This window comes from Aedes albopictus, chromosome 2 (assembly GCF_035046485.1).
Source record: "Aedes albopictus strain Foshan chromosome 2, AalbF5, whole genome shotgun sequence".
Lineage (NCBI taxonomy): Eukaryota > Metazoa > Arthropoda > Insecta > Diptera > Culicidae > Aedes > Aedes albopictus.
This window is the reverse complement of record NC_085137.1, coordinates 52671601-52689334: the sequence shown is the minus strand read 5'-3', so window position 1 is coordinate 52689334 and position 17734 is coordinate 52671601. Positions and strand designations below refer to the sequence as shown.

Sequence of the window (17734 nt, the reverse complement as noted above, 5' to 3'; positions counted from 1 at the left end):
TACTTTTCAATAAGCAATACCAGCGCCGGCCGCGTCCGAATGCAGGTCAATTGAGGATAGGGAAGGAAGTGATGACGTGATTCTCGCTTAGGCCAATAACCGAGGAATTCTCTGCGTTACTACGAGAAATCACTAGGAGTTTGGACAGGGGAAATGGAGATATGTTGAGGATTTCATCGTGGTAAACGAATGTCATGTTTTGATTCGCGATTAATAATGCGCTCAAGAAGAAATACCCTTCTAAACCGTGGACGACGAACGCGATCTATTGTGCCTCAAAACTCACCCTACAAAAGTTATTCATTTGCAACTAAGGAGAATACAATGCTAAACACCGACGCATCTGTAGTTTGCGTTTCCGCGCGAGACAATGCTGAACGCGATCAATTCACAAGTATTAACAAAATAACACGTTATAAATAAATCAGAAACATCTTACCGCATGGTTCACCGTCTATCTTTTACCGACCCTCTCTTTTTCCAGAAATTCATGCAACCTTTATTTGAGTCAAAACATTTATTTATTCATTTAGACTAAAATATTACAAATGTCGACACCGAAGATGACGAACCAGTCAAATTTTTGTGTACATGCAAAAAATGAAAGAAAAATATTTATTATCTACTAAATGTGCATTTGGAACTAGCGCCGACACATGACGTGACGAACTTTTCAATATTTGTTAGATAAATACACAAAAACCAGAGCAGAATTTTATACATCCTTTAGCAATAATTATTATGATAAAATGGAACGAGCTCACCAATAAACATCCTTCGAAGTGTCCAGTGCATATGTGCTGCAGCATCTTCCACTAACTGGCCTCGAAATCACACTGAACCGCTACAACAACACACGGGTACGACGATGTGCACATTCAAATTGTCGACGACGACGCGGCCGATCCGAATGAAAAAAGCGGCACTTTCACTTTGCCTCCAAAAACAAACTAAACCGCCCCGTACGAAGATAAGCACGCACACAGGACAACGACGAACCAAGACGGACTGAAATGTCATCCGCTGCTGGCATCACACAACCGACTCGCACGAAAACTATTTTTTTCCTCTATAAACACGCACACAGAACGACGACGCGATGCAACGACGAACCAAGACGGACTCATATGAGAAATATACACAAATAGATACATGATAGACAAAGTGAAAGAGATAATTTTCAATATGCAACTTTCGACATTGACAACAAGAAACAAGTCGACACTCATGGTGACGAACTATATAAATTTGATCAAAATGTTCAAAAGATACATATACACATAATGAATAAATAAAATAATGAAAAGAGAGACATCCAGAAAGAAATTAACAAAGAAGCAGCAAGGAACAATCTCACAAGATAAAAAAGCCCACCACGACCACACGATGACGCGCGATCCGACGAACCCGAGCTATCACTTTTCACTGATGGCTAGGTGGCTACTTCTTTGTAGAACCGCCATCCTGAATGCCGTTTGCGAGGGAAGTAGAAACTAAAAAAAAAAAGCCCACACACACGACGACGCGCGATCCGACGAACCCGAGCTATCACTTTTCACTGATGGCTAGGTGGCTACTTCTTTGTAGCACCGCCATCCTGAATGCCGTATGCGAGGGAAGTAGAAACTAAAAAAAAAAAGCCCACACACACGACGACGCGCGATCCGACGAACCCGAGCTATCACTTTTCACTGATGGCTAGGTGGCTACTTCTTTGTAGCACCGCCATCCTGAATGCCGTATGCGAGGGAACTACACTCAGTCAAATAACCTTAAGTCTTTCATAAGGCCCAACTTATGAAACGGCCTTTAAATAATTCATAATGATTCGGATGAATTTCATAAGGTCACTCTATGACGTAAAATCGTCTCACAGCTTGGCTTTTATTCATGTTTAGCAACATGGTATTCTTAAGCGTCGGTAGCCGTGTGGATAAAACACGGGCTCGGCGATCCCGACGTTCATGGATCGAATCCAGTCTGCATCATTTTAAGATTTTTTTGTTCTTTTCATAAGTCTATCTTATGAAATTTGACATAGCAAGCACGATCAATTTTTATAAGGTTTTCTTATGTCATCCATAAGAATTAGTTATAGCAAATTTTCATAAGGTATTTCGATGAATTTCGCTAATTTTTTTCGCTGAGTGTAGAAAAAAAGCCCACACACACGACGACGCGCGATCCGACGAACCCGAGCTATCACTTTTCACTGATGGCTAGGTGGCTACTTCTTTGTAGCACCGCCATCCTGAATGCCGTTTGCGAGGGAACTAGAAACTAGAAAAAAAAGCCCACACACACGACGACGACGATAGGATTCCGTTCACTTTCGTCCACAAAGTCACACTCTCCCAATCGACTGTGGATTAGGCGGTCCCTATTTTTGCAAAAGTTGAAAATGTTAAAAGTTCAATATTGCAAAACGATCGTTTTAGCTAAAAAACCATCATGACAAAATTTGAAGTCCGTATCTCAAGGTTAAGTCTTCCCCCACGGAGCCTAAAGTTCTCAAAAATTGTATGGGGTCAAAAAAATCATGAAATTTTTTCGACGAAAAAAATACACTATTCTACTAGAATCGGTAATTTTAGAACCCTAAAGGGCCAAAAATTGGCTCAGAATTGCGATATCTCTTTTCGTTTCTGAGTTATTGACGAAAAACTACCTAAAATTGAACATTTTGACCATTTTTTGAAATCCCTGAGTAAACCTCCCATATTTTGTACGATAACTCAAAAACGGAAAGAGATATCGCAATTCTGAGCACATTTTTGACCCTTTAGGGTTCTAAAATTACCAATTCTAGTAGAATTGTATAATTTTTTCGTCGAAAAAATTTCATGATTTTTTTGACCCCATACAATTTTTGAGAACTTTAGGCCCCGTGGGGGACCACTTAACCTTGAGATACGGACTTCAAATTTTGTCATGATGGTTTTTTAGCTAAAACGATCGTTTTGCAATATTGAACTTTTAACATTTCCAACTTTTGCAAAAATAGGGACGGCCTACTGTGGATGCGCATCACTCCGCGATCATCAAGGAACGGGTTCAGCTTGAATAGGCTATCTGTTTTCTTCCGTCGTTTTTCTGATGAAATTGCTGGTAACTGCTCGCCGTACACGTCTGCCTGGGCTTGTCGAAACTGGAATAATTCCGCTGCGGAAAGTTCGTCCTGTGTGAGCGGTCCGAGGATCATTGACTCCTTCTTCTGTTTGCGTTTGATGTTCCCAATGAAACGGTGAACGAAAGCAGTCACCCGTAGAAAACGTTGCCAGGACGAGTATTGCGGAGATTCCACCTGTTTAGACTCCTGCGCGAAAATTAGTTGCGTGGATTTTTCTTGCGTGGGCCCACAGATATAAAACCAGACCGCGTCCTGGAGAATATTTTACGCTGTGTTGTTAGGCACACATTTGGTGATAGTTTTGCATTGTAAACAAACATTTATAACGCACCTACGCTGGAAATGAGCCTAATCATTTATTTGCGTCGGAATCTATAAATCTTCACAACGAGCAATAATTTTCTGCCTGCAGAATGGTTCGTGCTGTGTCTTCGATGTGGTACAGAAAGCTCGCACGGAGTTCGTTCGTGGTCTCTTCGGAATTCAGAGTTGAAGACGGCCATTCGCTTTTTGGCTTCCATAAAAACGATGGACCTGTAAACCAACGGCTTGTTGGCTTGAGATCTGGCCTGCACTTCCATTTTGTACCATCATCTGCAACGTTGTGTTTCGTGCCAAGCCATCTCCACTCGGTGATGTCCGTTGCCTCCAGTATTTCGCCAACACGAAAGGCCACGAACTGCGAATAACGTCGGTGATCACACACTAAGATCAGCTCGGTATTTTCCCCATCTTTTTACTGAGTTCTCAACAGCAGATTTAACTCGGTACGCTCGGTTATCCCTTTTGCTGAATACTCTGTAAATGAGTTAACGAGCTCTGCATATGAGCTGTCAAAAATTACAGATGAACGGTAAATATCGTTACTGATGAACGGTAAATATTGATTACCGAGTGTACCGAGTTAAATCTGCTGTTGAAAACTCAGTAAAAAGATGGAAAAAATGCAGAACTCAGCAAAAAATTTACTGAGCTGGAAAATTAGAATCTTAGTGTGCAGACTGTAACCAACACATGACGTCTCGAGCGTCCGTCCAGAAATAGCGACGATCAATTTTGATAGAATGGCCCTCTGCAACGCTCTGTGCCAAACGCGTACCAATGACAGCTGCTTGCAGCTCCAGTCGTGGGATGGAGACAAACTTGAGGGGTGCAACTCTCGTCTTACTTCCGATTAGGGCACACTCGACGTAATCATCCACTTCGAAACGGAAATAGGACACGGCAGCGAAGCCACTTTCACTGGCATCGACGAAAGTATGGAGCTCCACAGTAGCATTGTCGATTCCTGCCACGTGTCGGAAATAGCAACGAGGTATCTTGACCGACTCCAGCTCGGGAAGTATGCGTAACCAGGTCAACCATTTCTCCAGATGCTTTTCTTCGATCGGATCGTCCCACCCGGTCTTCGCTCTCCAGATCTCTTGTAGCAATACCTTCAAATATATCAGGTAATGCGCGATGAGTCCTAAGGGATCGTAGATAGCCATCAGTGTACGAAGTACGTCACGCTTGGTGGGGTGCTTGGCATCGGACAAAAGCTCTCGATTGCGGTCTGTACAGAGTTTGTAACTGAAGACATCCGACGTTGTGCTCCACCACATACCGAGAACCTTTTCCATGGCGAGCTCCGTATTCATTTCCATCGACTTTTCGGACTTAGGGTTCTCTCCGAGGGCCTCAAGTACAGCTGACGAATTCGACACTCAGTTCCGCATATGGAATCCACCTTCGTGATGGATGTATCGAACTTCCTTCGCTAACTGGATCGCTTCTTCCTCTGTATCAACGCTGGTCAACATATCGTCGACGTAGTGACGACGGCAGATAGCATCAACTGCGACGGGGTACTTTTCCTCTAATCGTGACGCATTTTCATTCAGCACATACAGCGCTGTACTGGGTGAACAGGTAGCGCCAAAGGTTACAACCTGCATCACGTAATCGCATGGCTCAGTTGGGTCCTCAGAATCACACCACAAGATCCGCTGACTGTGTTCGTCTGACGGTCGCATTCTTATCTGATGAAACATTTCGGCAACATCGCCACCGAGTCCGATCAACCGCTCTCGAAACTTGTATAGCACTGGCGGCAAAGCGTTTAGTTGGTCCGGTCCTTTCATCAGTACGGAATTGAGGGAAACATCACCGAGGGACGCAGCTGCATCAAAGACAATCCTGATCTTCCCCGGTTTGTTAGGGTTGAATACCGGAAAAATCGGCAAGTACCATGTGCGATCTCCAGTGGCACGACTCTCCGCAGGTGTCAACTTACGGATGTATCCCTTCTGCTCATAGTCCTGCATCTTCGCTCGCAGAGTTTTGGCTAACTGCGGCTCGCGTTCCATCCTCTTGGTCAGACAACGATGACGTCTCAATGCCATGGATCGATTGTTGGGTAGTCGCACGTCGTCGTATTTCCACAGTAGGCCTGCCTGGTATCTCCCGTCTTGAAAAGTCGTGACTTCGCGCAGCATCGCTAGAGCTCGCTCATCTTCCTTGGAGAGAAGCTGATTTTGTGGAGCGCTGATTCCCAGACTATCGAGAGCGAAGTAATTTTTGACTGCTTCGTACAGGCTGTCATCCATTTCGTGGAAATGTGAACAAATGTGGAAGCTGTGCGGGAGTCGTAGAATCGAATCTTTCACCGACGCATACGTGCCGTAGACCGTCCAGCCAAGACGCGTCTTCACTGCAACAGGTTCATCCAGCTTCCCTTCGCGATCATCCAAAATATGCATCACCCTTGCGTTGCTCACGCCGATCAATAACTTCGGCTGAACATTGGAGTAGGGTTCAATTGGCAAACCCTTAAGATGCGAGTACTTGTCTGCCAGTTCTTCAATAGGTAGCGATTGTGTCGGCAGCTTCAACTCCTTTACCGTGTAGACTTCTCGTAAAGTATGTAGACTGCTGTATGTGCCGGAGATGTTGAGGGAAACGATTGTGGCGTCTTTTTCATATCGGCAGGTATCAGCTGTCCACCGCAGGCACAAGGGGCTCTTCTCACCGTTCAGGTTCAACTGCTTCGCCAAACTTTCCTCCATCAACGTTAGAGACGATCCACTGTCCAGGAATGCATGGGTATGCAGCTCGATCCCGTTGTTGTACAGTACAATCGGAATGTACTGGAATAGAGCGGATTTGCTTCCTCCTCGATGTGTGTTGCAGGATTCGACGTCCCGTGACACCGGAGCAACGGCTTGTTGTAGCCCTTCGGCTTGACCGCGGGAACCAGACGATGATGTTTCCGGTTTGTCTTTGGCATCGTTGTGCAGCAGCCGATGGTGCTTATACTGACAACCGCTTTTCCCGCACGGCTTTGCGGACTTGCACGGACCACGATGGTTGCCCAAACAGCTACGACACAACTTGTGTTCCCGAAGTTCATCCCAACGAGCGGAAAGGCCGAACAACAGAAAACGCCCGCACTTTTCTACTGCGGTACAGCTTCCCTGGCAGATAACACAAACACGGTTCGTATCTAGTTACTTCACTTTCGGAGTTGCTTCAGCATGTGCGTTCAAAAATCCATCATCCTTCCTGCCACGGTGCGATTTGTTATCGTTAGCACCAGCGAACTGAGGCATCGTCACTGTGCTAGCTGCTTCTGCTAGCTTGTACAACCAGTCGCTGAACTCGGCTAACGTTACTGACTGAAGAGACTGCCGATGGGTCGCCCAATTCAAACGAATCATTGGAGGAAGTCGCTCTGTCAAACTGTGCAGAAGGGTGAGGTTGCATAGGTGCTCCTCCAGTTCACAAGCCTTGACTGTGGCCACCATGTTGCGAACAGCCAAAGCGAAGTCCACGAGTGTTCCAAGACGATCTGCTTTGGGAGCAGGCAGACTGTTGATCTTCTGCAGCAGCGAATGAACGATAATTTCCGGCCGACCGAAAAGCATCTTCAGAGTAGCGATTACTTGATCCAAGTTGCTTGGGTGCAACAGTTGACATTTTACTGCTTCTAATGCCTTCCCCTTTAAGCATTTCTGTAGACGGACCATGTTCTCCTCAGCTGTGAATCCGCAGAGGTGCGTCGTATTCTCGAACGAAGCGAAAAATAGGGGCCACTCCTCCGGTTCACCGGTAAAGATGGGTAGCTCCTTTGGGACTGCATGACGAGCGGCGATTTGGCTTTTGTTGAGCAGCGCCGTTCCGCCCACCACAGTAGGATCATCGTGAAAAGCCGACGGAAAGAAATCCTGAGCGGGTGGACGCAAACTACCCATAAGCGGAGCGAAAGCAGAATTGCGCGTTCGATGATTGTCACCGGGATGCGAGATTGCGGGCGCACTAGGATGATTGTCAGTCTGAGGTGGAATGAGCGTCGAAGCGATGGGACGGTGTATGGTTGGATCGGTTGGGTGCGAGCGAAAAGCCGAAAAATTCACTTGCCGGTCGACTTGCGATGTGGGAACCCCTAACACACTCGGTTGGTCATAATTCGGACGCTGAGGTTGCGATATTGGAACAAAAGGTGAAACAATTCTGTTCTGGAATGTGGAACGTGGAGGCAACTGATTGTGACACACTGGTGAGGAGTGGAACACAGGTGGAAATCCGATGTTTTGATCGACCGGAACGTTTACTCCTTGTCCACTCACTGCATTCACGTTGACTGGATTCTGCAACAACAACTGGAATCTTCGACGCAGATATCGTTGTTCGATTGCTTCCTGCTGCTCCAAAAACTGGATTCGTAGGTCTGCTGGCAGTCTATTCACAAGATGCACTTCATCTGCCACTTCCGGATCGACGATGTTCTGACACTGGTGGCAGTTGGTTTTGCGGTCGAGGGGTACGCGGAAGAGGTGTCGGTGGGGGATTCATTGGCACTCCAGAAACACGAGGGCGCGGGGTTGGTGTTCGGGGAGAGGGCACTGGAGAAGCTCTTGTTTGGGGAGCAATTGGCACTCGCGGGGACGCTAAGGGCGATTGAGGCGGTTGGAACGTTTGCAGCTCACCTGTAACTACTGCTGGCGGGGTCGATGACAGTGGCAGCTGTGGAGCCGGATCTCTAGCTTCGGCGCAATCCTGGCAGCTCCATGAGCGGTTAGCCACTTCTTCGTTGACTCCGACGCAGTCGAAGTGAAACCACTGCGTGCATTTGTCGCAGGACACCATTTCGCTGTCATCCGGAAGATTGCAGAGCAGGCACGTCTGCTGGATGCTGTCCTCCGGCACTTGGTTGCGACGACGGTTGGCATCGTGGATCGATCCGGGAAGCGAAATTTTTAAAATGTTGCGGATGCAACTAATTGAAACGCAAATCCGTAACTTAAACGCGTTTATTTCGGACAACGGTTAAAAATTTCCTGGGGGAATAGTTCACTTAGTTTTAAGGTTATAAATAGTGATGCAAAGACTTACGTTTGTACGGCGTTCGTGTTCGATACCCGGATCGTATACACCCGATTAGTAGAGGTTTTAGGAGTTCTAAATGATAAAAAGTTTAGCTGCACTGCGAGTTTACGAAGTTTGAGGAATTACCTAAACAATTGAGAATCTTAACTCGTACACGCACTGCACGAACGAATATCAAACTTTGTAGTGAACCTTAAATGTAACAACAATTTTAGTAAATCTTTCTCCAATCCTACAAATTTAGTTCTACCTGATCGATTTTAGTTTTAAGCAAATTCACAAATTCACGTAGTGATTTAGAACAATAAAATGATATCTTCAAATAATGTTTCAAACTCTGTTCTGCACTCGATAATCCAATGACTGGCACGTTTTGCTCTTCTGTGGGAACGTCAAAATACCGCTGTCAAACTGTGTGTCAGAGTCGCTGCCACCTTCACGCTGTCGGACAAGATGTTCAGTCGGCAGGTCTGCGATCAATGTGGTGTATGTTTGTACAGGTGCGGCGGCACACATTCGGTGTACGCAACACAACACAACCATATCATCACCACTGGTCCACATGTTTTTTGTCACCCTCGAAAACTCCCGACGGATAAATTGAATGAAGCAAAAGCCTAATTTCAAATTTCTGATAGAGCAAAAGATTTGCCAGCCTTCTAGCTGCTGCTGGGCCAGCCCACTGCATATGGTGCGGAAGAGCAATGGGAAATGGAGACCGTGCGGAGATTATCGGGCACTGAACGCTTTCACCGTCCCCGATCGTTATCCCATTCCGAATATTCAGGATTTCTCCACCGTCCTTCACGGCAAGCAGATTTTCTCGTGTATCGACCTGCAACGCGCCTACCATCAGGTCCCCGTCGCACCGGAAGACATCCCGAAAACGGCAATTACTACACCGTTTGGCCTTTTTGAATTCAAGTTCATGACATTTGGCCTCCGGAATGCTGGCCAAACTCTACAGCGGCACCTCCATGAAATCCTAGGCGATTTGGATTTTGTCTTCCCGTACGTGGACGACTTCATTTTCGCTTCCAAGGATAAGGAGGAACACAAAGCCACCCTGCGTGAAGTTTTCCAACGGATTTGAACAACGGGCTGACGGACTACAGAAAGTAGAGTTCATAGGGTACTTGATCAGCGCCGACGGTATTCGACCAACCCCTAAAAAAGTTGAAGCCGTGCTGAATTTTACTCGACCAACCACTACGAAACAGCTAAAGCGTTTTCTTGTCACCATCAACTTCTACAGGCGCTTCATCCGACATGCGACAGAGCACCAGCGAATCCTCCAGAGTATGATCCACGGGAACGTGAAAATCGACCGGACACCGCTCCAATAATGGGACAAATCCACCAACCAAGCCTTCGAACAGTGCAAGAACGACCTCGGAAACGCTACTCTCCTGGCACATCCATCTCTGGCACTTGAAGTTGATGCCTCTGGTACTGCGGTAGGCGACAGTACTGCATCTACACCGACCACAAACCTTTGGTTACTGCCTTCCAACAGTGCTCAGACCGAGCGACACCAACACAGCAACGTCATCTAAGCTACATGAGCAAGTATACGACCGACATTCGCCACGTACATATCCGACGAAGCCAACAAGGTTGCTGATATGCTAAGCTGCATCAGCTCGATTACCAACACCAGCGATTTCGACCTTATGGCAGCGCGGCAAACCGACGATCCGGAGTTGCAGCAGTATTTGCAGTCACCACCACCAGGCTGCGGCTTGATACTCAAGGCACTGAAATCACCACTATTTTCTTTGCTTGCGTACTGCGACAATTCAACGATAGCGATCAGACCATTCGTCCTAAGTGAATTCCGAACTTCGATCATCGCAAACCTCCACAACATCTCTCATCTTGGTGTACGTGCAACAGTTTGGCTAGTTGAAGAACGCTTCGTGTGGCCGTCTCTCAGACGGGATTGCAAGAACTTCGTCGTACATTGCATCCCGTGTCAAAGAGCAAAAGTACACAGGCACAACAATTAATCAATACTGCAGATCACCACACCGAGCGAGACTCGCTCACGTGTAGGGTAAAAGCACTAGACTTCGCCACTGATCTAGTCTTCGCCTCCGCCATACAAATTCCATTTTTTATGTATGAAGTGGCGAAGTTTGAAGCAGAATTTCAAGCGGCCGCCAGCTGATGGGTACGTACAGGGGATGGCCAAAATGATTGGGATAGGCAACTTTGTTTTCTCTCACAAAAAAATTCAACATGCTATAACTTTTTATAGAGTGCATCAAAAATTCTCAAATTTTGACTGTTTGTCAACCTACTATATGTGCATCATTGGTACAAATTTGGGCTCTATTGATTAATTTTTCGCAAAGTTAGAACCGTTCGGGTAAAACACTATTTTTTTAGACAACTAATTTTTGAACTGTCATATCTCGAAAACCAGTGAACCGAATTGAATGAATTTTTTAACATTTATCAACAATATATCGATTCTTAATACGAAGTTATAAAATGTAATATTTTCTCGAGATCCTCGAGATTCTCAAGATCCTGCTTTGAAAGTAATCTGGCAGGATCTTCAGAAGGAAATTAAAAAACGTTTCACTGAATTGAGAAACAAAAATTTTGCAAATAAAGTTTCTCAATTAAACCCCGGCTCTAAGCCGTTTTGGAAATTGACAAAAAATTTGAAAAAACCTCAGAAGCCTATTCCTGCGCTGAAAGAGGATAACAAAATATTATTAACTAATTCTGAAAAAGCACAAAAACTCGCCAAACAGTTTGAAAGTGCGCATAATTTCAGTATAGGTCTCACTAGTCCAATAGAACATCAGGTTGCCCGCGAATTCGAAAACATTCTCAATCATGAGAACATTTTCGACAATTCATTGGGCACTGATTTGGACGAAGTGAGATCTATTATAAAGAAGTTTAAGAATATGAAAGCTCCGGGTGATGACGGAATTTTCTATATTCTCATCAAAAAACTTCCAGAAAGTTTCTTATCATTTTTATATTTAACAAATGTTTTCAGTTGACATATTTTCCCGAAAAATGGAAAAATGCTAAAGTTGTTCCAATTTTGAAGCCTGACAAAAATCCTGCCGCAGCTTCTAGTTATCGTCCAATTAGCTTACTGTCATCTATCAGTAAACTTTTTGAAAAACTTACTTTAAATAGAATGATGATTCATATTGATGAAAATTATATTTTTGCCAATGAGCAGTTCGGATTCCGCCATGGTCATTCGACTACTCATCAACTTTTACGGGTAACGAATTTCATTCGTTCCAATAAATCTGAAGGTTACTCCACTGGTGTAGCACTTCTTGACATAGAAAAAGCATTCGATAGTGTTTGGCACGAAGGCTTGATCGTAAAATTGAAACATTTTAATTTCCCACTATATATTATTAAAATTATTCAAAACTATTTATCGGATCGAACACTTCAGGTAAACTATCAAAATTCCAAGTCAGATAGATTACCTGTAAGAGCTGGTGTTCCACAAGGCAGCATACTGGGACCAATCTTATACAATATTTTTACCTCCGACTTACCTGATTTGCCACAGGGATGTCAAAAGTCGTTATTTGCAGATGACACAGGTATCTCAGCCAAAGGGCGAAGCTTGCGTGTCATTTGTAGTAGATTGCAAAAAAGTTTAGATATTTTTTCTTCTTATTTGCAAAAATGGAAGATTTCTCCAAATGCTTCCAAAACTCAACTTATCATATTCCCACATAAGCCAAGAGCTCTTTATTTGAAACCCTCAAGTAGACATGTTGTCACTATGAGGAGAACTCCAATAAATTGGTCGGTAGAAGTAAAGTATCTAGGGCTCTTACTAGATAAAAACTTAACTTTCAAAAACCACATAGAAAGTATTCAAACTAAGTGCAATAAATACATTAAGTGTTTATACCCACTTATTAATAGAAAATCAAAACTTTGTCGCAAAAACAAATTTTTGATGTATAAACAAATTTTCAGACCGGCCATGTTGTACGCTGTCCCAATATGGTCGAGCTGTTGCTCTGGTATTGCAACTTCAGAGGATTCAAAATAAAATTTTGAAAATGATTCTGAAGTTGCCTCCCTGGTATAGCACTAATGAGTTGCATCAAATTTCTAATATTGAAACATTGGAACAGATGTCAACTAAAATCATTGCCAACTTTCGTCAAAAATCGTTGCAGTCTTCTATTGATACGATAAGTTCTTTGTATAATTAGTTTAAGTTAGGTTAGGATTAGGATAAGTTGAAAAAATGTATTTCTGACACGCAGGTGAAAAATAAAGCCTGCAAAAAATCTTAACTGCTACAGCAAATGAAATGTAATATGTTATTAATTAGTATTGATAATAGCTTAAATTTATTTCACCAAATTAGGATGATAGTGTGTTATAATACACAGAACACCTAGATTAAAAAAAAATTAAAAATTAAAAAAAAACCAAGTCAGCCGATTGAAGCCACAAGGGATAATGCGTCTCCATCAAATAGCCGGAACGTAGCTGAGCCACCGCCATACAAGACCAAATCAGGGCGTCATGTGAGGAAAAAAAATCAAGAAAAGACATGTGCTAGAGTCAGTGGAGAAATTTCTGAAGAAGTTCATAGAATGTTTCTATATGTTTTAGAGGAATATATGAAAAAAAATATATGGAGGAATCCCATGACGATTTTCTAAAGGAAACACTCGATCAATTTCTGAAGAAATTTAAGAAGATTTTTTTTATATAAATTCAAGAAGAAATATCTGATATAGATTGATAGATTTTCTTAAAGAAACTTTGGAGAAATGTCTGGAGGAATCGGTGTAAAATTTTATGAACAGTATCCGTAAAAGATTTTTAAAGGTTTCCTTGTAGCCATTTCAGAAGCAAATTGTGAAAGATTTTTTGAAAGACGTGGTGAAGAAATTTCTGAAGAAGTCCCTGGATGATTTTTGTAAGGATGTCCCGGAAGAGCTTCTAAAGAAAACAGTTAAAATAGTTCTATTTGGAGATTCTTTGAAAAAGGGATGGAATTCCTTGGAGAATTCTAGTAGGAATTTAAAAGGGAATTTCGCGAAACATCGTGAAACATACTGGAAAAAGTTTTAATTGGAAAGCACAAAATGTTACAAATTGAGAGAGAAAACACATTAAATTGAACACCAGCAAACAGACTACTTGTTGACTTCATAAAAACCATTCACTCTCACTTGTAGTTGTAAAGACTGTTTCAGAAATTATAAATACACTAACCATTAACTGCCATTTCATTTTGAGCACAATATACGAAAAAGGTTCTTTTAGCTCTTATAGTAAACATGCTAACGAAGCAAATAATACCAATTTTGTTCATGTTTCTGGTAAAAAAAAACAGGGCTCTGTGAACTAGATGATTAAAATTTGAAGTTGCACAAAGGGTCAAAAAATGTAGCATAGTAGAAAAGGATATCTTCCAAATAAAATATTAAATTTCCAAGCATAATAAAAATTACTGTATCGATAAGAAAAGATATTAAATAAAAATTTTCTCGATTGGTAAGAGTAATTTTTACTGGAATACGATCAAGAACCACCATGATGGGCCTTCCTAATGCAAAATTTTTTGTTTCAAATTTCTCAGCAACACAAGTAGCAACAAACGTTGAGCAAACGAATATCTTAATTACTGCTTACTGCATTCGTTTTATGGTATGGCAAGCTTTGCCATCTGAAGGATCGAATGAGCTGAAAAAAAATTGTTTAAATTAAATGCGCTCAGGAAAGCTAAGAAACTGTGTGGTAGTTCTTATGTTCCATAGAAAACCCCAAAAAATAAGATACTTGATCTCAGATAAGATGTAGTGGAAATGCTCTTATCGATTTTTCCCAGATTTTGAACAAGGCATTCCTTAAACAGCTTGTTAAGAAAGCGAATGTGGTAAAAATTTAGATAATTTTTGGTATTTAGTGATAAAAAATGTTGAAATCAATTAAAAACACCTTTCTGCAAATGCAGATTTAAATTGTTAGAAAACTCGCAAAAGTAAATTGTTAGAAAAATCGACTGTACTTCATAATATCAAGACAATTGAAAGGAAAATAAAAAATATGGAGTACAATAAGCTATATTCTGAAAGAAGTTGGTAAAAATCATATGAACATTTCATTTTATTTAATAAACGAAGTGTATTTATAATTTCTGAAACAATCTATAGTGGACACAAACGCGAGTGTGTTGTGGATTGGCATCTAAGCCGAAAGAGAGGTGGATTTATGCAAATGAAGTGTTCATGGTGTGGCTTCAGAGTCAATTTGGCTTTCTACTCCGCAGAATCGTTACTTGTTCAGTGGTTTAGTTGGCTAAAGCGACGGTCTAGCGAATACGGAGTCGGGGGTTCGAGTCCCATCAGAACGCGATTTTTATTCACAAATTGTATCTTTCAATTTATCAATTTGTAACATTCTGTGCCTTCTAATTACAAGTTTGAATTGGGCGCCGGTTCAACACATGTCGACTGGAAGACGCCGCGGTGAAAAGTTCATTCGTCAAGGAGCTGGAGAACCGTCCTGTGGATATTCCGGAAGGTGGAAGTGTAGAAGATCAATAGAGCGATATCAAGGACGTCTTCATCGTTACCGGCGAGAAAACTGTTGGTGAGCTACGCACTCAAAGAGAGCCATGGATCACAGATTACACCTGGAGGGAGAAGGAGGAACGAAGAATCGCGGCTTGGCGAGCAAAAATACGAGTAGCCAAAGCCGTAGCCCGACAGCGCTTTTTAGCACTTGATGCCCGTGGAAAACATGCTTGGACAGTAGTTAACTGACTGAGATGACCGGCTGAAGCGGTGGTTCGAACATTTTGGAAACCTTTTTCAAGTGTCTGCCACATCATGTCTCGGACATCTCAGCATGATCCACCTAAAATTCCACGCATTACCCGTTGTAACATTGAAACTTCATCATGGCAGGAGATAGAAACAGCTATCCGTGGCATGACATTGAACGGAAAAGGCATTTCCCTAGGCACCATATTTGCTCAGGACTGAAGCTTCGTAGAAAATTGAGTTCCATTAGATTAGATGATACATTATGAACTCCTTTTTACATTTTCATCTGTTTATCTTCAAAAAAATCGTTTTTATTTGGCATTTCTATTTCTATGGTCGCATTGTCCAGCCTATGTCTCAGACTATTCCACCTCTCACCAATTTCCCCCATTATCTCTATTTTTAGTGGATCGACGGGACCCCAACCGAATGCCACCGACCGGATTTGGGGGAGTGCCACCACCGATGGTGACGGTGACGATGACGACTGCGACAACGACGGTTACAACCGTGGTAGGAGCTTCTCCGGCTACAATGGTTACGGCAGTGACCAGCACCACTACGATGGGCAGTTCCATTCCGGAGGAAATTCCGCTGGAACCGAAAGTTACGCTGCACAACGATTCCGGTTCGTCGTCCGAGAGTGGCCCGGATTCACCCTCGGGCGATGAAGTTTAGAAACAGAGTGCGGAATGTGAATTTGGTTCGGCAGGCAAAACTCGAGGAAATGAGAGAAAGGAAGGTGAAATTTTCTGGCATTAGGATTTTTGCTACCATCGAATGGTGGATTTACTGACTGCTGACAGTATATTGCCTACATGCAGTAAAACACCATTCGTTGCAGAATACAATTGGAGCTATACCATCAAATTGAGGTACCTACGATGTATTGTTTTTGTCATACAAAAGCACCTTCTTCAAAAAAAAAAGAAAGAAACTTGTATTTTCATGAAATACAAAAGTTTTAAAAACAGCTATCTGTGTCCTACCTATAACCGTGCATGTGACAAAGTTGGACGAATGGAAACGTATGAAATTGAAAAGGTTACCTAATTCTACATTGAAGGAGATGAGTAGCTCGTATGAGATCCAAGGAGAAAATAATGCTTTAACATTTATATATGAAAAACCAAAAGTAGTAGCTGATTGGAAAGCCAAAAGGAAATTGATGAATGAACCTAGTTGTATTTAATCATAATAGAAATTTAAAAACGATACTCGTAGCTAATTGTGGGTAAGTGATCTTAACCGTGGTTACCACACGATATATTTTTCTAGGCTAGTTCACGGCATAGGAAAACACACGACGAAACCTAAAATGAGATGCTGATGATGATCAGACACTACAAACAGTGGTACTAGAATTCTTCAAAATTAAATTCTATCAAGAAACCCATATGTTTACCGTACGTGGTTATGTTTTAACGGACAGACGTTTTATAAACAATCCAACAAATTAAAAACTCAGATTTCAAGTTATTTTAAAGTAAGTTTTCAACCGAGTCCACTCAATTTACAGAAAGAAAACTGTCCTTCGAAAAGTTCCCTGATCCGCCGCATCCCTTAATAGAGTAGCTCATTTGAATGCTAATTCTATTAAAATCGACAAAAACCCGGTGAGTCTGATAAAGTTTCCACTTTTAAATGTAGGGTAGAGGAGGGAACTGGGGATTGGTCTGCGACCTTCTGTCATCTGTTTCCGTTTGGAGTTTGCAAATTTCGATTGTCTCTCCTGCGGCGGTGATTTTAACTGGGGTATAACAGAAACGGTCGTAAGGGGGAAATTTCCGAACTGGAAACTGCTAGTAATGGGGAATCTCATTTTCATTCATTAGACATTCAGCTACTTACTGCGAGGGGTTCGATCGGTACGATCTGCTCTGCTTGGTGCTGGTGTGGTTTCCAATTTGCACGTTAAGTTAACTACCATTACAATCGAATTCTCCACCCCATATAATCAGAGACTGTTTTCTCTCGGTAGAGGATATCTGTGAGTGGGTGGTTAGGTATTTACTTTCATTAAGATTCGGATGAAGTTGTAGATGCTTTAGTTCTCTATAAATTATTGGAATCGAAGGCAAGCAATTTCCTCGAAAAATATAAGAGCTGACGCAAGAAATGATACCACTTTATAAAATTGAAGAAGAAGGTAAAGTGTAGAAAGTTAAAATGCATTCGTGATTAATAGTTTGATAGCTACGTTCTCCCTTTTTGAAAGACAATTACACCATCTACGACCTTGCGGCCTCTACAGATTTAACATTACTAACATTCGACAACGGACAACACATACAACACCCAGTGGTCCAGTGGAGAATTTTTCGTTAGACGAAAAAATTTTCCCGACTGGAGCGGGAATCGAACTCGAACATCGAGGAGGCTTACGAGACACCTAAACGACTGACACCGCTAACCGCTCGGCCACGAAGCCCATATATAAAAA

General features: G+C 42.5%; 1 protein-coding gene across 4 annotated transcripts in view; it reads left to right on the top strand.

Moving 5' to 3' along the window:
- LOC109421548 (potassium voltage-gated channel protein Shaw) overlaps window positions 1–16840 on the top strand; it is a 289085-nt gene extending 272245 nt beyond the window's left edge. For 3 of the 4 annotated variants that reach the window (XM_062849685.1, XM_029871246.2, XM_029871247.2), the window contains exon 12: window positions 15698–16838. In XM_062849685.1, the coding sequence (XP_062705669.1) occupies window positions 15698–15969 (272 nt within the window). In that variant the 3' untranslated portion in view covers window positions 15970–16838. Of the gene's footprint in view, window positions 1–15697 lie in introns of all 4 variants that reach the window. The other variant, XM_062849686.1, reaches the window with a different exon arrangement.
- Window positions 16841–17734: the final 894 nt, after the last annotated feature.